The 19,694-nt window shown below is 35.0% G+C and overlaps 1 protein-coding gene across 10 annotated transcripts in view; it reads right to left on the reverse strand.

Moving 5' to 3' along the window:
• DCAF6 (DDB1 and CUL4 associated factor 6) overlaps positions 1–19,694 on the reverse strand; it is a 179,938-nt gene that overhangs the window by 85,044 nt on the left and 75,200 nt on the right. For all 10 annotated transcript variants that reach the window (XM_033428015.2, XM_049715486.1, XM_049715488.1 and 7 more), the window contains 3 exons: positions 10,403–10,516; positions 8,337–8,472; positions 5,776–5,990 (listed from right to left, as the gene is read on the reverse strand). In XM_033428015.2, coding sequence (XP_033283906.1) covers positions 5,776–5,990; positions 8,337–8,472; positions 10,403–10,513 — 462 coding nt within the window. In that variant the 5' untranslated portion in view covers positions 10,514–10,516. The remainder of the gene's footprint in view (positions 1–5,775; positions 5,991–8,336; positions 8,473–10,402; positions 10,517–19,694) is intronic.

Genomic DNA, 19,694 nt, shown 5'->3' on the forward strand with positions numbered 1-19,694 from the left:
TTAAAAATGTCTATATTTGTTCTATTTTTATCTACCACTCCTCTCTCAATTCACTGAAGTCAATCTTATGTTCCCATTTTTCCACTGAATTCATTCTCACCAATATCACCAGTGAATGATCAACGACTAAGTTCACTGATCAATGATAAAATGATTAAAACTCAATTTCCAATTCAAATGGCACCTTTCAGAGATTATTTTATTTAGTGTCTATGGCATCTGACACTCTTAATCACTCCCTTTAACCATTACATTTTAACATCTTTTTATTGAGATATAATTCACATACCATAATATTTACCCTTTTAAAGTAGACAAATCAGTGGTGTATATTCACAAAGCTATGCAACTACTTGTATCACACTAATCCAGAACATTTTCATCACCTTAAAGAGAAACCCTATAGCTATCAGCAATCATTCCCCACTTCTCCCTCTACTCACCTCCTGGCAACTACGAATCTACTTTCTGTCTCTATGGATATGCTAATTCTGGACACTTCATATAAATGTAATAACATAATATGTGGCCTTTTGTGTATGACTTCTTTTACTTAGCTTAATATTTTTCAAGGTTCATCCACGTTGCAGCATATATCAGTATTTCATTGCTTTTTATGGCTCAATAATATTCCACTTTTTGAATACACCACATTTTGTATATTCATTCACCAGTTGATGAACATTGAGTTCTTTCCACTTTTTGGCTACTGTGACTAATGCTGCTATGAACATATGGGCAAGTTTTTACAGGGACATGTTTTCAATTTTCTTGGGTATATATCTAGGAGTGGAATTGCCAAATCATATGATAACTTCTTTATTTAACTTTTGAGGAACTGACAAACTGTTTTACAATGCACCTGCACCATTTTATACTCCTACCAGCAATGTGTGAGGGCTCCAATTTCTCCACATTTTCATCAACAATTGTCATTGACTTTTTTATTTTAACCAACCTAGTAAGTGTGAAGTGGTGCCTCACTGTGGTTTTGATCAGTGATGTTGAACATCTCTTTATGTGCTTAATGGTCATTTGTATACCTTCTTTGGAGAAATGTCTATTCAAATCCTTTACCAATTTTTTAATTAGGATACTTGTCTTTTTATTGTTGAGTAGTAAGTGTTCTTTATATAACATATTCTGGATACTGGATTCTAAATCATAAACCAGATATATGATTTGCAAACATTTTCTCCCACCCTGTGCGTCACTCCCTTTTATTTTTTTCTAACATAACATTCACTGATTTTTTTTTCTTTCACAATTAAGCAGGTTTTGATAGAAATCTGGTGACAGCTTAGCTGTAAATTTTCTATTTTCTCCTGGAAACCATACCAAGCAACAAGGAGAATGGGGGAAAAAGTCTCCATCCTCAGCAAAGGAAAGAGAAAAAAAAAAAAAGACCCCACAAGTTCCATGTTATGTGTAAGTATGGTTAAAAGCAACTGAGAATAACAAAATCTGCAGAGGAAGTCACAAGTGTGACAAAGAATAATCATTAGATTAGAGGATGCCTAGTGTGGCAGTTATCTAAAATCTCAGACAAATAATCATTTCCAGAAAGAGAGAGCCTCACCCTGTATATAAATTGTACTTAGAATTAAGAGCTCTGTTCCATGGTTAGAAGAGAGAAATTTTTGTATTATACAGGCAAAGAACTGATGTTATAATCTCAGCAACTATTTATGGAACAAGTTCTTCAAGTTAAAAACAGTCCTAAGTTTGATTTTTTGATATATGCGAAATAACCTACTCAAGAATCCTGAAAATCATACAGCATTCATTCAATCAGTCATTCAATAAAAAATTTTTTAGCACCTTTCATGTGTCAGGTACTACTCTAGGTATTGGGGAAAGAGCAATATATAAAACATACAAAAATTCCCAATGTCACAGAGTTTATAGAATACATGAAATTAAAAAGTAAAATATACAGAGAAAGTGGTAAGTGTTACAGAAAAAAATAAAGTAGCAATAGAAAAGGGTGATAGGTAGTACCAGATAATTAAGGGTTACAATTTTAAATAATGTGGTAAGGTAGGATCTAACAGAGAAGGGAACATAGGAAAAGCCCTATAAGAAGTAAAGGAAGAAGAAATCCAGATATCTAGAGGAGATCATTTCAGGCAAAATAAATGCAAAAGCCATAAGGTAGCTTAGCCTGTCTGAGTAAACAAGTAAGTAGATGTAGGTAGAGCAGAGTAAACAAAGGAGAGAGCAGTAGAAGTAACAAGAACCAGATGATCTAAGATCTTGAAGCCACTGTAAGGACCTCAGTTTTGTTCTGAGTGAGGTGGGGAGCCATTTGGAGTGTGGATCAGAACAGTGGCGTGATTTGACTTATGTTTTAAAGGATTACTTTGACTACCGTGTAGCTAACTAAAGGACTGGGGGGGGTGAGTATGAAAGCAGGGACCTGGTAAGAAAGCTACCATAATAATCTAGGAGGAGAGATGCTGATGACTCGGGTTAGAGTATTAATAGTAGAGTGGGAAGCAGTACTACAGACTTTGGATACAGGTTTCCGCTACTATCTGAAAGCAGAATGTTCCTATGAAAACTTTCATACGTCGAAATGGAGTAAAATGAAGAAGCAATTACCTTAGGACACATCTTGCTAATGGATGCACAGAATAAATTGAGATAAAGCACAGATGCTCACAGACACAATTCAATGCTACGACAGCTTGAGGCTGAGACAGAGACACAATTCAAAGCTACGGCAGCTTGACGCTGAGATAAGACACAATTCAATGCTATGGCAGGTTGATGCTGAGATGCCGAGTATATTTCACTGGGAAGGAGCTTGGTGATGCCACTTGCTGCTCAGGGTGCACACTGCAAACAAACGCCAAATGCCATTTTCGCTTTTCACCTTTTTTCTGTAAAAGCAAAAATCCTCTTTGGATTTTTTAGTTAGTGAAAGCAGGTACTAAGCAGGTCTTTAGTAAAAGCAAAGTGATATAGAAGCAAACATTCAAAAAGCAGGGGATACATGCAATACTTTTAGGGATAAATTATGGGGACCAGGAGAAAATGAGAGATTGGCTTCAACAAAGCAGTCCAATAATGTGCTAGGTAGGTGGGGGAAATGTCAAAAAGATATGAGAGAAAAACAAAAAGAAAGAAAAGACAATAAAAAGGAAAAAGGAATACCAAAATAAAGGAAAATGAGAAGTGGAAAAAATTTGAATAAGACAAAAGAATATGCTAAATAAAGAAGGGGAACAGAAATTCCCTGGCAGTCCAGTGGTTAGGACTCTGAGCTTTCACTGCCAGGGGCCTGGGTTCAGTCCCTGGTTGCGGAACTAAGAGCCAGCAAGCCAAGAGGCGTGGCCAAAACAAAAAGGGGCGGGGGGTGAAAGACAAATTATTAAGAGGACAAAGGAAATAATATAGGAAATAAAAAGAGACCCCTACAAGTTAAGAAAATATAAAAATATGAAAACATAAGAAAAAAATCATATATTAAACTTCTATTCATACTTTAAAACCCTGCTCAAGTGTTTCTTACATTCCCAATCAAAAACAATTATTCCTTCTTTTGGTCTACTTATATAGAACATAATTCTTACATACAATTCTATTATTTTAAGTTTCACACATTTATTTATAAACTTTATTCCTTTATAAATTTATTTATTTATTTGTAAACTCCTGAATGAGAGATCATGTCTTTGTTACAGTCATCCTTGATTTTCTAAAGTTTAGTATAGTATGTAGTATAGTAGCCACCCAGTAAATATTTGGTGAGCTGAGATGAGTTTGTCTGAACATTACTGTCAAGGATTTAGCATAAAACACTGGAAGAAAAGATGGCGAGATTAAGAGGAGGACAGGTTATTAATTTCTTTTTCTACATAGACCTGTGAATTATTTCATTTATTACAATAAGCATAATTTATTTTTTTAATTTTAATTCATTTTAAGAATTATTTTTCTTAATTTAGTTAATTCAACAAAGAATACTGAGAAAAACATGTTCAAAAAAACCAACTGTTCATAATTAAGCCTCTTTCACTCATTATATAAACATCTTTAGGCTAAGTATTCTATGGGATAAAAAAGCTAGTTGGCTCACTTAAAATGTTTCTGTATTTCCAACTCTTTCATTCTGTAACAGTCACAAAGTATGACTGTAACTTTACTGAAGCGCATTATCTCAAGAGGAAATTACATAGCAACAACAAAATGACAGAGCAGATTTCACATTTTCAATCAGACCAATAAACTCAAAAATTGTTTCATTAGCCATCATACCCTCTTCTTCACCAATTTCCTAATTCACTTAAACACAGTGCCAAATTTAAAATCCCAAAAACACATTTATAAAGTAATCTTGATTTTTTTCTAATTTTATAGCCCTCTCAACCTGCAACTATAAGAACTGGATTTGGTTTTGCATCTCATAGGAATTACAAAATTGTTATTGTTCTTTAGTACCTTTAAAATGTATTCATTAAGAAGAGTTGGACCAATACCTAAAAGTCACTGATAATTAATAAAAAGCAATGGTTAATTTCAAAAGACATTTATAATCCAAAGAATAGAGTGATTAAACACAGGACACTATAGGGACCTCCCTGGTGGCGCAGTGGATAAGACTCTGCACTCCCAATGCAGGGGGCCCGGGTTTGATCCCTGGTCAACTAGATCTTACATGCATGCTGCAACTAAGAGTTCGCATGCCACAACTAAGGAGCCTGTGTGCCTCAACTAAGGAAGCCGCAACTAAGGAGCCCATGTGCCGCAATTAAGGAGACCTGGAGGTGCAACTAAGAGCCGGTGCAACCAAATTAAAAAAAACAAAAACAACCATAGGACATTGTAAAATAAAAAAGCCAAAGTGAAAAACGTGGGGAAAGAACCTCAACAAGGTTAAAGCAAACATTTTTCTACTGCTGTGTACTGTCAAGGATATACTATTTCTGGTTATTGCTTTTCATAAGTAAGAAAAATGATTTAGTATTTTAGAGTCATTTTAGGAAAAGTAGTTCTTTCACCTAGGTTCCAATACATAATATATATCTATATTTATATCTAGAAATTGATAAAGAGGGTATCTACAGATATAGATATATAGATATAATGTAATGTATAAACTTCTAAAAGACTAAATGTTTATATTCATGCACCAATAGGAGTTTTACCTATTACCATTCACTATTTATATGAGGACAGCAATCCCCTCCTCTCCCAATTCTGTGTATGTGTTGTGTTGTGTGTGTATGTTCAGACACTTTAACTTACCTTTTTCTCACTCACTCATACGGGTCATTGTTTTACAAAATGTACCTAGAGATAATATTACATGTCACTAATTCATAACTGTGAAAGAGGCAGAATCAGGAGAAGACAGGATGGACTGCTATCAACATATGAATAGTAAACATTGTTGCATGAATATAAACATTTAGTCTCTTGGAAGTTTATACATCACATTTATTTATTATTTTAATTGCCTCTTCTGCAACTGTCAGAACTGTTCATCTTTCTTGCCTGCTGCTGTGCATCCATAAACTTGGAAAAACATTTTGCTATTAAATATTTTCTCTTTAAAAATACTTTCGCCTAGCACCTTATCCTTATTTATTACTCCCATTCTTTCATGCGTATTTTCATGTCTTTGCTCCTTAGACTGTAAATGCCATGAAAATTAACTCTATTTTTTGAAGCCCTTCAGGCCCTAGGAGTTACTGAATTAATGCTCCAGGAGTTAGTGAGTTAATGTTTTCTGAATTCAATAAAGAATATGGTTTTGAGTACACTTACCTCTTCTCTTCTCTCTTCTGCAGAAGGAGTTTTAAGTTCTCGTGCTGTATCATCTTTTGGGTCAAAAAGATATATGTAATCTGAAGAGTAACTAACAAGAATCTCTTGACCATCTTCACTGTAACACAGAGATGTCACCCTGCAGGACTTGTTATTAAGATGGGAAGGGATAAAACGGGCAACCATTCCAGTAGTTCCTCGACCTGCATAATTCCCTAAATAAGAAAAAAGGAATTGTTTAAAATTCAGAATATTTTTCAAGAAAAACACTTGAAAAACTCTTAATCTGAATTATGAGATATGTGATTTAACGTAGCAATATAAATCCAAGCGATCATATTCTATTTCTGGAAAAGACTCTTTAATCATCAGTCAAATTTTGTAACAAAATAAAAATGAATATAATATAAAGGTTACATATCTTCCAAAAAGAATTCATGATTTTCTAGAATTCCAGATTACATCAATGTTTTATTGGAAATATGAGTTATTTAATCAATTTTATATTGTGATTACAGTCACACTAAATCATCTCTTAAAAATTCCCCACATTAAGATAATATAATTTTATAATATAAATCGGAAAGCTGATATTTACTAGCATACTAGATAAAACAGTACAGTATCTTTTTAATATGATTTACCTTTTACTTTATGTCATTAAAAGGTTTTTGATTGCCATGAAATTCTCCTCTTATAAGATAACAGAGTGGGAATACCACTCTAATTTTAATTAATTTTGGTGGTCGTCAACATAATGCAATATGATAGGGAGAGGTACGACTGGCACTTTGTGCTCTGCAGACCCAGGAATGCTAAATTCTAAGAATCCCGCAAAGCTGTATTATCCTGCCCTGCCCAAAATTTCAATCATGTCCCATCTGTTGAGAAATGATAACTGAGCCTACAGTTCCATATATTATTACTGTTCCCCCTAAACATGCATGTCCAAATAGACAAGACTCCTCAATCACAGTTCAAGAAAAGAAAAAAGATCCCATCTGGTTTTCCCATTTCAGTAATCTAGGTCCATTTTCACTGGACATAAACTGACATTGAGATCAACATTGTTAATTTCTGACCCAAGTCAACTTTTATTTTTGATGCCATAAAATATGTGAATATATATATAAATGTGTACATATGTATGTATATTTGGGGTGTGTGTGTGTGTGTGTGTGTGTGTGTGTGAGTGAGACAGAGAGACAGAGAGACAGAGAGAGAGAGAGAGAGAGAGAGAGAGAAAGAATGTGCAATCTTGACCTTCCTTGACAGAAAATGCTAATGGAAGTTAGCTTTGAGGTGAATATTTCAGAAGTGGTTTGATCCCAAAGCAGATGAGGAACAAATAGGAGTTTAAGGCAAATCCAAATTCAGTACTGCAGCATCATTTACAGTACTTTAGCTAGGCTACTAAGTAGGCATAAATATGTTATATATTAATACACACTCAAGTCACTGTTCTTTCCTAACTTTTCTCTCCACCACGCTTACTATTATCCCCTTGATTGAAAAGATGGCAAAGAGAAATTAGGAAAGCCAAGTGTTGTGAGCTGAAGAGTGTCCCCTGAAAATTCATGTCCAACAAGAAACAGAACGTGACCTCATTTAGAAATAGGGTCTTTGTAGATGTAATTATCAAGATGAGGTCATACTGGATTATGGTGACCCTTAAATACAATGTAACTAGTTTTCTTATAAGAAGAGGGAAATGCAGGCACAGATACACAGGAGAGAATAGCATGTAAATATGGAAGCAGAGATTGGACTGATACATTTAAAAGCCAAGGGATGCTAAGGATTGTCAGCAACCTCCAGAATCTAGGAGAGAAGCAGGCAATAGATTCTCCATGAGAGCCTCCAGCAGAAAACCACCCTGCAACATCTTGATTTTAGACATTTAGCCTCCAGAAATGTCAGAGAATACATTTCTGTTATTTTAAGCCACCCAGTTTAGAGTAATTTGTTATGATAGACCCAGGAAATTAATATATTAAGTGTTACAACTTTTTAAAGTGATAAACTGCAAAAGTATCACACTGATGGGTCATAAAAACTTGGTGAAATGCTATTTTTTATAATAATCCATAGTATTTAAATACATTCTATTTACTAAATTTTACGTGAAACTAATGAAATTTTTAAATTGCAATACATCATAAAGATTTATCCTTTGGGGACTTCCCTGGTAGTGCAGTGGTTAAGAATCCGCCTGCCAATGCAGGGGACATGGGTTCGAGCCCTGGTCTGGGAAGATCCCACGTGCCGCGGAGCAACTAAGCCCATGCGCCACAACTACTGAGCCTGCGCTCTAGAGCCCGAAAGCCACAACTACTGAAGCCCGCACACCTAGAGCCTGTGCTCCGCAACAAGAGGAGCCACCGCAATGAGAAGCCCACACACCACAATGAAGAGTAGACCCCGCTCACCGCAACTAGAGAAAGCCTGCATGTAGCAATGAAGACCCAATGCAGCCAAAACTAAACAAATTTATATTTAAAAAAAGATTTATCCTTTGAACTGATAGGATCTCATATTTTCTCCAATATATGTCTTTTTACCTGTAGCTCTTGTACCCAGCATTCGCCTATCATATATTCGTACTGAGCTATCAGAACAACCAACAGCAAGATAATATGGTATTGGTGGACAAATAGCTACAGATGTGGCAGCACGTCGGCAGTTAATTAAAATATCCTACAAAAGATAAAAAAATACCAGTTACATAAGCTTTACAACAGATAATAGTCTATTTAAAACATTTTCCCTTCAATTAGAACAAGAAAATCTTTTTCAGAAATCCTAATTCAGTCAGTATGACAATGAGGGAGGAAAAAAACCAACATGCCTCCTAAATATTCTCATACTCAGGAATAAAATGATCATCTTTAGAAATATTCAAAAACTCATACATTACCTATGTAATATGTCATTAAGTCATTAATGTCATTAGAAATGCCTGCGATCATTGGTCCACTGGACAGTAAACATGGAGGTATAATCAACCTTTGTCTATCATAAGTATAATCATTTTATATGGTACTCATGATATTTTAATTTTAATTACTGCTATTAAAATATAACAAAAATATCATAACCTGATATTAAAATTTTATATTTTTAACTTATAAAATCTGCCTCCTTACCCGTTCAAAAACAAAGTACATACATACATATAAAATTGAAGCCATGTCAAAGACAGGCTTCACTATAATGTCACTACTTATCTCTATACAAGCATTAGAAAATATAAGAGTTATCACTCCAAAGATATAGCTTTAAGGTACTGTTAATTCTATACTATTTTGTCTACAACTCTAACTCCTCACTCTTCTCAGAATAGCTGAGTTTGTAAGTTACATTTATGCTAAGTTTTATGTATTTAATTATGGGCCTCAGAACATTATTCCTATTACATAGAATTTATTCACCAAATACTGCTCATAATTCTAAATTTTTAGGATTTAAGAATTACCCTAGTTACCAATTTTCTTTATACTCTTTCTATTCCTTTTTACATATAAAGAAATCAAAAGTTTTACTGAGAAAAAATTTAACAATATTTCACTTATTAGCTTTACTTTATTCTTTAGTTTTACAGAGTTTTTGATTATAAAAGCAAAATTAAATCCAACTACATTGTATATGAAACTACTGCTTAAAAGATTTTGACATAACAAATTTTAGGACCTATTATTTACTAAGAAACAGGTAAACCAAATGCCCCTAATAAACAACCTGCTATTTTAAACTTATTTCTGCTTTCAGTTCAACGTTCCTAATTGTGTATGTGTATACATGTATACAATATAAAAACTGACAAAATTTTTTTATTTCTATTTTTTTTCTTCTCTGTTTCAATGTATAAAATAATCTTTTCTCCACCTAAAGTATGTTAACAATAGTAACTGGTTTAATTAGCAAACACTCAACCTGATTACTAGTAACTTTTTTTTTTGTAACTATCAGTAAAAATGTATTTAGCAGTACTTGCTTACTTCATTTACTACTCTAAAATGATCTGAGACAAAAGCTACTGTCTCTAAATAACATTTAGGGTTAGTTGTCTGGGGCCTTACACTGACTGATTACTCAGGTCTTTTTCAAGTTTAAAATACTATTTTAAAAAATACAAAATTGATAGTGAAGCTCTATCTTTAGAGAAGTGAGCTAAATCTGAATGAACATGTTGATAAAATGGGATCTAACTGTCTAAAACAAAAGATAGCATATAAATAAATCTTGGTTTAAAGGACAGGGTAAAAATAAAAAGACACTGAACTTCTACATGCTTTTATCACTGCTATTGGTAAGCCAAAATTGCCTCCATAAATAAATGGAATATACTGATAAATACTTCAAGTTTTTATAATGCTATGGTATATACTGAAAAATTATATAAATTTTTATAAATATATTTGAACTGTACAATTTAAGTATAAGTTCCTTAACTTTACTATTAACATTTTAATTAAGATTTTTTTGATTATAAAAATATACTTATTGAAAATTTTATAAAATAAAAAATTCTTAATTTATCCGTAAGCTCATAACAGAGTTAACTCACTACCCAATTTTAAGTATAATCTTAATTTTTTCATCATTTGTACAAAAACTTGATTCTTACATCTTTGCAATCTTCTTTTGTGCAGCTAGTTTTGATGCGTGTATCAAACCACCTAACAGTTCCATCTTCACCACAAGAGAGAAAAGTATACGGGTCATTAGGTACAGTCATAATCTGAAGATGAAAACAAAAGTACAGGTAATGTTTGTGAACATTTAAGCAGATGACTTTGAAAAACATTACTGCTAAATCATAAAATGATTATGGCAAAAGCAACTAAGAACCATTTATTTTAATTATTTATGACTTACCCGTATCATAATGCAAAATAGTGCTCTACATATAGAAATATGCAAGAGGTAACTGTTGAATTAATGTGACTCATTACTTTGAAGTTTGACATTAATGTACCTTCAGACAGAAAGCTCTTTACATTATAAACTCCTAACAACTTGACAAGAAAAATCCTACCCTTGGAAGCTTGTTCAAACTTTGAATAGCCAAATTTTTGTTTTCTGGATGTGAATTTACACTTGTATTAGAAATACACTGTAAAATTTTACTCTCTGATAATGTTTATAAAAACTATGTGATGCTGAATTAAGCATTTAAACTGACCTCTCAAAAATTTTTTGAGTGATGGTAATGGTTCTATAACAATGTAGAAGTACTAAATGTCACGAACAGTACAGTTAAAAATGGTTTGAATGGCAAATGTTATATTATGCATATTTTACAAAAATTAAATTTTGTAAAGAAATGAAACATTTTAGATATTCCTGTATCCACTTCTGGTTTAGCAATAATACTGTAAGTTGAGGCCCTCTGTGAACCCTCCTGTCCAACAAATTCCTCCCCTTCTCTGTCCTTAGAAGTAGAAACTGCCAAAATTGGGTATTTAGCATTCTCACAAAGGTTTTTATGTACCCATAAACAATGGAAGGTATATTCCTATGTATACATGAAAAGGTGCTCAGATTCATTAGTGATCAACTAAACACAAATTATAATCCTAAGTAAATATCACTACACATCACCAGAATGACCAAAATGAAAGGGACTAGATTAATATCAAATGTCAATGAGGACATGGAGCAACTAGGGCTTTCACACGTCATTGATGGGGCTGTAAAACAGTACCATCACTTTGAAAAACCATGTGTCAGTATCTACTAAAGCTGGTCATATGCCTCTCCCATGACCCAGCAATTCCACTACAAATAAATGTATGCATAAAGGCACCTAAAGATGTGTACCAGAAAGTTCATAGCAGCATGATTCATATTAGCTAAATACTTGAAACAACCCAAATGGCCAGTAAGAGAATAAGAACATAAATTGTGATTTACTCTTAAAATACTAAAGCAATAAAAATAAAGAAATACATTGCTCTCAAATTATGTAAAACCAGTGATTAAAAATAAGATTTCTTGCCAGAAATCAGTGGAGTAACATCTTTAAAGTAGTAAAAGAAAAAAAAAAAACTGTCAAACTAGAATTCTATACCCACAGAAATATCTTTCTAAAACAAAAATAAACTAGACTTTTTCAGAAATAAGAAAGCTGAAAGATTATTCAGTAGCATAGAAGTCAGTAAAGGATGCCTCTTACCTAACTATGACCCATTATTTTTGTAAATAAGAGTTTGAATGAAACTCAGCCACATCCAATCATTTACATATTATCCAAGTCTGCTTTCCTGACACAATGGCATATTTGAGTAGTTGTGACAAAGATTATATGGCACACAAAGCCTAAAATATTTACTATTTGGTATTTTACAGGATAATTTTCCAAACCTCTACAATAACAGACAAGCACAATATAAATACATCTTCTAAAATCCTTCTTGTAAAAGGAAAATAATACCTGTCATAATCTGGATCTATGCAAAGGAATTTAAGATTAGAAATAATAAATATGTAAGTAAACATAATATAATTTTTACTTTGTTTTAAAATCTTTTTAAAGATAATTGACTATTAAAGGAAGAATATTAACAATGTATTAAGGAAATTATGAAACATATAAGAATAAAATGTAAGAAAAAAATATCCAAAATTCCAGGAGAAGAAAACTGAAAGTACAGTATTATAAGATCCTTATACTATATTTGAAGTGGTACCATATTACTTGATGGTACACTGTGATAAAGTTCATGATGTATACTATAAACCCTAAAGCATACACTAAAACATCAACAAAAAAAAGTTATAGCTAATAAATCAACAAAGGAGGTAAAGTGGAATCACAAAAATACTCAGTTCTTCCAAAAAACAGAAGAAGGGGAAAAAACTGATGCAACAGGAACAGAGGGAAAACAAAGAGCAAGACACAAAATTTAAATTCAGATACCTACATATCAATAATCACATTAATTGTAAATGATATAAACAGCCCAATTAAATAAAAGGCAGATGTTGCTAGATTGGATAAAAAAGCAAAACCCAACTATAAATTGCCTGTAAGAATCTAACTTTAAATATAAAGACACAGATACCTAGACTAAAAATAAAAGGACAGAAGAAAGAGATACCACAATAACTCTAATAATGAGAAAGCTAGATCTGCTATATAAATAGCAAATTTCAAAGCAAAGAGTATTAATGGGGATAAAGAGAGTCATTTTACAATGATAAATGGGTCAATCCAAGAATAGAAACATCAAAATCCTGAATGTTTATGTAACTAAAAACAGATTTTTGAAATATATGAAGCAGTAATTGACAGAACTGAGTGGAGAAACAGTCCAAAAATATTAGATTTCAACACACCTGTTTCAATAATTGATAGAACAATCAGAAAATCAGTAAGAATACAGAAGAATTGAACATGGTTATCAGTCATCTTGACATAACTGATATTTATGGAACACTCTACAAACAAAAGAATAAGCAGTTTTTAAAGTGCATAAGATAAATTTACCAATAGACTATATTCTGGAACACAAAACCAGTCTCATTAAAATTAAAAGGATTTAAGTCATACAAAGTACATATTCTGACTGAGATGGATTTAACTAGAAAATAATCATTGTAAATCAATCCATACAAAGACAGTTACACAAGTGATTAAAATAGCTTCAATTGCAATTAAGCCCAAGCTGGAAAACAACTCAAATATTCAAATATTTCCAAATATTTGGAAACTAAATGACATGTTTCTCAATAAATGATGAATCAAAGAAGAAATCACAATGGAAACTAGAAAATATATTTACTAATTTACTAATAGAAGAGAAATGGAAGTTCAGCATATCAAAATTAGTGAAATTTACCTAAAGGAATACTCAGTGGAAATTTTATTTTACTAACTGCCTGTATTAGAAAGGATAAAGGTCTCAAATCAGTAACTTCAGCCTCTACTTTAAGAAACTAGAAGAAAGAGAACAATGAAACTCACCATAGTAAACAGAAGAAAGGAAAAAATGGAGATCAAAAATAGAAAAAGAAAACAAGAAAATAGAGAAAACCATGGAAACCAAAGTTCGTTCTTAGAGATGATCATTAAAATTGATGAAATCTCTACTCAGACTGCTAAGAATAATAGAGAGAGAAAGAGAGAAGAATACAAACTACCAATATCAAGAGTGACAGAAGTGACATCACTATAGATTCTACAGATATTAAAAGGATAGTAAGGAAGTACTGTGAACAACTTACACCAACAAATTCAGCAATATAGATGAAACAGGTTCCTTGAAAAGGATAAAATACCAAAGCTCATTAAAGCAGAAAGATATAACCTGAATCACCAAATATTCATTTTAAGAAATAAATATGCAGTTATAAACATCCTACAAAGAAAACTCTAGGACCAGATGGCTTTATTGGTGAATGCTCCCAAACATATAAGAAACAAATATTACCATTTCTACACAAACTCTTTCAGAAAATTGAAGAGGACAAACTTTCCAAGTTATTGCAATAAGGCAGCATTATGCTAACAACAAACCCAAAGACAGTGCAAGAAAACAAAGCTAAAGATCATCTCTCATGAACACGTCTGCAAAAAAAAAAGTCCTTAACAAAATGAATACAACACCACAGAAAGAGGATAATATATCAATATATGACCAGGTGAGGTTTATCTCTGGAATGTTAAGTTGGTCTTAATGTTTGAAAAATAAATGTAATTCACCCTGTTAAGAAACTAAAAGATCCAATTAAAGATGTTTAAGAAAAAAAAAAGAGTGGAATGCACATTAATCTCAAGTCCATGTGAAATGTTTTTCAAGATGGACTGCAGCTACACAGAGCAAAACAATTCTCAATAAATATTAAATGTTTAAAATTGTAAAAATATCTTTTCTACTATAAAAAAAGAAACTAAAAGAAAAGCAATACAATCCTTTCAAAAAATGAAAAAATACAGAGAAAACACATGACAAAATCCAATATCCATTCCCGATAAGTGTAAGAATATGAACAGAATTAACTGAACCTGCTAAAAAGCATTATTGAAATATACCTTCTGCCATAGTTAATAGTGAAAGATCAAAGATCAAAACAAGGGAAGGATGTTTAGTCTTACCACTTTTATTCAGTATTGGACTGAAAGTTCTAATAAGTGTGATAAGATAAGAAAAAGAAATAAAAGGAGTCCAGATGGGAAAAGAAGAAAAATTGTCTCTATATTCACAGATGACATAATCATCTAAGGAGAAAATTCTATGTAATCTTTTTGTAAAAAGTTACTAGAGCTAATAAGTGAGTGTAGCAAAACTGCAGAATACAAGATCAATATATAAAAATGAACTGCATGTGAAAATACTAGCAACAAAACCATCAGAAATTGAAATTTTAAAGATAATACCATTTACAATAACATTAAAAAATATGAAATATTTACGGGTAAGTCTTAAGACACACAAACTGAAAATTATAAAACATTGCCAAGTAAAATTAAAGTCCTAGATAAGGGAGATATACTGCCATCATGGATTGGAAGATTTAATAATTGTTGTCAATTCTCCCTAAATTGATATATAGATTCAAATAAATCCCAGGAGGAATTTTGGTAAAAACTGACAATTTAATTATCAAATCCATGTGGAAATACAAAAGACCTAAAATACCTTAAACAATTTTGAAGAAGAAGAAGAAAGGACATATACTACCCAGTTTTAAGAGTTAATATTGCTTGACTTCCGGGAAGATGGCGGAAGAGTAAGACGCGGAGATCACGTTCCTCCCCACAGATACACCAGAAATACATCTACGCGTGGAACAACTCCTACAGAGCATCTACTGAACGCTGGCAGAAGACCTCAGACCTCCCAAAAGGCAAGAAACCCCCCACGTACCTGGGTAGGGCAAAAGAAAAAACTAAACAGAGACAAAAGGACAGGGACGGGTCCTGCACCAGCGGGAGAGAGCTGTGAAGGAGGAAAAGTGTCCACACACTAGGAAGCCCCTTCGCGGGTGGAGACTTCGGGAGGCGGAGTGGGGGAGCTTGGGAGCCGCGGAGGAGACCACAGCAACAGGGGTGCGGAGGGCAAAGCGGACAGATTCCAGCGCAGAAGTTCGGGCCGACCGGAACTCGCCAGCCGAGAGGCTTGTCTGCTCGCCCGCCGGAGCGGGCGGGACTGGGAGCTGAGGCTCCGGCTTTCGGCTTTTGTCGGAGCGCTGGGAGAGGACTGAGGTTGGCGGCGTGAACACAGCCTGCAGGGCATTAGTGCACCGCGGCTGGCCGGGAGAGAGTCCGGGGAGAAGTCTGGAACTGCCGAAGAGGCAAGAGACTTTTATGTCCCTCTTTGTTTCCTGGTGCACGAGGAGAGGGGATTAAGAACGCTGCTTGAGAGAGCTCCAGGGACGGGCGCGAGCCGCGGCTAAAAGTGCGGAGCCCAGAGACAGACATGAGACGCTAAGGCCGCTGCTGCCGCCACCGGGAGGCCTGTGTGCGAACACAGGTCACTACCCACACGCCCTTCCGGGGAGCCTGTGCAGCCCGCCACTGCCAGGGTCCCGGGATCCAGGGACAACTCCCCCGGGAGAACGCACAGGCGCGCCTCAGGCTGCAACGTCTCGCCGGCCTCTGCCACCGCAGGCCCACCCCACACTCCGTGCCCCTCCCTACCCCCGGGCCTGAGTGAGCCAGAGCCTCCGAATCAGCGGCTCCTTTAACCCCGTCCTGTCTGAGCAAAGAACAGACGCCCTCCGGCGACCTACACGCACAGGCGGGGCTAAATCCAAAGCTGAGCCCCTGGGAACTGTGAGAACAAAGAAGAGAAAGGGAAATCTCTCCCTGCAGCCTCAGAAGCAGGGGATTAAAGCTCCACAATCAACTTGATATACCCTGCATCTGTGGAATACCTGAATAGACAACGAATCATCCCAAATTAAGGAGCCCTGTGGATGAAAGGCTCTTGGTGCTGCAGCCAGGAGTCAGTGCTGTGCCTCTGAGGTGGGAGAGCCAACTTCAGGACACTGATCCACAAGAGACCTCCCAGCTGCACATAATATCAAACAGCAAAAATCTCCGAGAGATCTCCATCTCAACGCCAGCACCCAGCTTCACTCAACGACCAGCAAGCTACAGTGCTGGACACCCTATGCCAAACAACTAGCAAGACAGGAACACAACCCCACCCATTAGCAGAGAGGCGGCCCAAAATCATAATAAGTCTACAGACACCCCAAAACACACCACCAGACGTGGACCTGCCCACCAGAAAGACAAGATCTAGCCTCATCCACCAGAACACAGGCACTAGTACCCTCCACCAGGAAGCCTACACAACCCACTGAACCAACCTTAGCCACTGGGGACAGACACAAAAAACAACAGGAACTACGAACCTTCAGCCTGCAAAAAAGGAGACCCCAAACACAGTAAGATAAGCAAAATGAAAAGACAGAAAAACACACCGCAGATGAAGGAGCAAGATAAAAACCCATCAGACCTAACAAATGAAGAGGAAATAGGCAGTCTACCTGAAAAAGAATTCAGAATAATGATAGTAAAGTTGATCCGAAATCTTGGAGATAGAATGGACAATAGAATGGACAAAATGCAAGAATCAGTTAACAAGGACCTAGAAGAACTAAAGATGAAACAAGCAACGATGAACAACACAATAAATGAAATTAAAAGTACTCTAGATGGGATCAATAGCAGAATAACTGAGGCAGAAGAACGGATAAGTGACCTGGAAGATAAAATAGTGGAAATAACTACTGCAGAGCAGAATAAAGAAAAAAGAATGAAAAGAACTGAGGACAGTCTCAGAGACCTCTGGGACAACATTAAACGTACCAACATTCGAATTATAGGGGTTCCAGAAGAAGAAGAGAAAAAGAAAGGGACTGAGAAAATATTTGAAGAGATTATAGTTGAAAACTTCCCTAATATGGGAAAGGAAATAGTTAATCAAGTCCAGGAAGCACAGAGAGTCCCATACAGGATAAATCCAAGGAGAAATACGCCAAGACACATATTAATCAAACTGTCAAAAATTAAATACAAAGAAAACATATTAAAAGCAGCAAGGGAAAAACAACAAATAACACACAAGGGAATCCCCATAAGGTTAACAGCTGATCTTTCAGCAGAAACTCTGCAAGCCAGAAGGGAGTGGCAGGACATATTGAAAGTGTTGAAGGAGAAAAACCTGCAACCAAGATTACTCTACCCAGCAAGGATCTCATTCAGATTTGATGGAGAAATTAAAACCTTTACAGACAAGCAAAAGCTGAGAGAGTTCAGCACCACCAAACCAGCTCTACAACAACTGCTAAAGGAACTTCTCTAGGCAAGAAACACAAAAGAAGGAAAAGACCTACAATAACAAACCCAAAACAATTAAGAAAATGGGAATGGGAACACACATATCGATAATTACCTTAAATGTAAATGGACTAAATGCTCCCACCAAAAGACACAGATTGGCTGAATGGATACAAAAACAAGACCCATATATTTGCTGTCTACAAGAGACCCACCTCAGACCTAGAGACACATACAGACTGAAAGTAAGGGGATGGAAAAAGGTATTTCATGCAAATGGAAACCAAAAGAAAGCTGGAGTAGCAATTCTCATATCAGACAAAATAGACTTTAAAACAAAGACTATTAGAAGAGACAAAGAAGGACACTACATAATGATCAAGGGATCGATCCAAGAGGAAGATATAACAATTGTAAATATTTATGCACCCAACATAGGTGCACCTCAATACATAAGGCAAATACTGACAACCATAAAAGGGGAAATCGACAGTAACACATTCATAGTAGGGGACTTTAACACCCCACTTTCACCAATGGACAGATCATCCAAAATGAAAATAAATAAGGAAACACAAGCTTTAAATGATACATTAAATGAGATGGAGTTAATTGATATTTATAGGACATTCCATCCAAAAACAACAGAATACACATTTTTCTCAAGTGCTCATGGAACATTCTCCAGGATAGATCATATCTTGGGTCACAAATCAAGCCTTGGTAAATTTAAGAAAATTGAAATTGTATCAAGTATCTTTTCCGACCACAACGCTATGAGACTCGATATCAATCACAGGAGAAGATCTGTAAAAAATACAAACACATGGAGGCTAAACAATACACTACTTAATAACGAAGTGATCACTGAAGAAATCAAAGGGGAAATCAAAAAATACCTAGAAACAAATGACAATGGAGACACGACGACTCAAAATCTATGGGATGCAGCAAAAGCAGTTCTAAGAGGGAAGTTTATAGCAATACAATCTTACCTTAAGAAACAGGAAACATCTCGAATAAACAACCTAACCTTGCACCTAAAGCAATTAGAGAAAGAAAAACAAAAAAACCCCAAAGTTAGCAGGAGGAAAGAAATCATAAAAATCAGATCAGAAATAAATGAAAAAGAGATGAAGGAAACGATAGCAAAGATCAATAAAACTAAAAGCTGGTTCTTTGAAAGGATAAACAAAATTGATAAACCATTAGCCAGACTCATCAAGAAAAAAAGGGAGAAGACTCAAATCAATAGAATTAGAAATGAAAAAGGAGAAGTAACAACTGACACTGCAGAAATACAAAAGATCATGAGAGATTACTACAAGCAACTCTATGCCAATAAAATGGACAACGTGGAAGAAATGGACAAATTCTTAGAAAGGCACAACCTGCCAAGACTGAATCAGGAAGAAATAGAAAATATGAACAGACCAATCACAAGCACTGAAATTGAAACTGTGATTAAAAATCTTCCAACAAGCAAAAGCCCAGGACCAGATGGCTTCACAGGCGAATTCTATCAAACATTTAGAGAAGAGCTATCACCTATCCTTCTCAGACTCTTCCAAAATATAGCAGAGGGAGGAACACTCCCAAACTCATTCTACGAGGCCACCATCAC

This window comes from Orcinus orca, chromosome 1, assembly GCF_937001465.1.
Source record: "Orcinus orca chromosome 1, mOrcOrc1.1, whole genome shotgun sequence".
Taxonomy (NCBI): Eukaryota; Metazoa; Chordata; class Mammalia; order Artiodactyla; family Delphinidae; genus Orcinus; species Orcinus orca.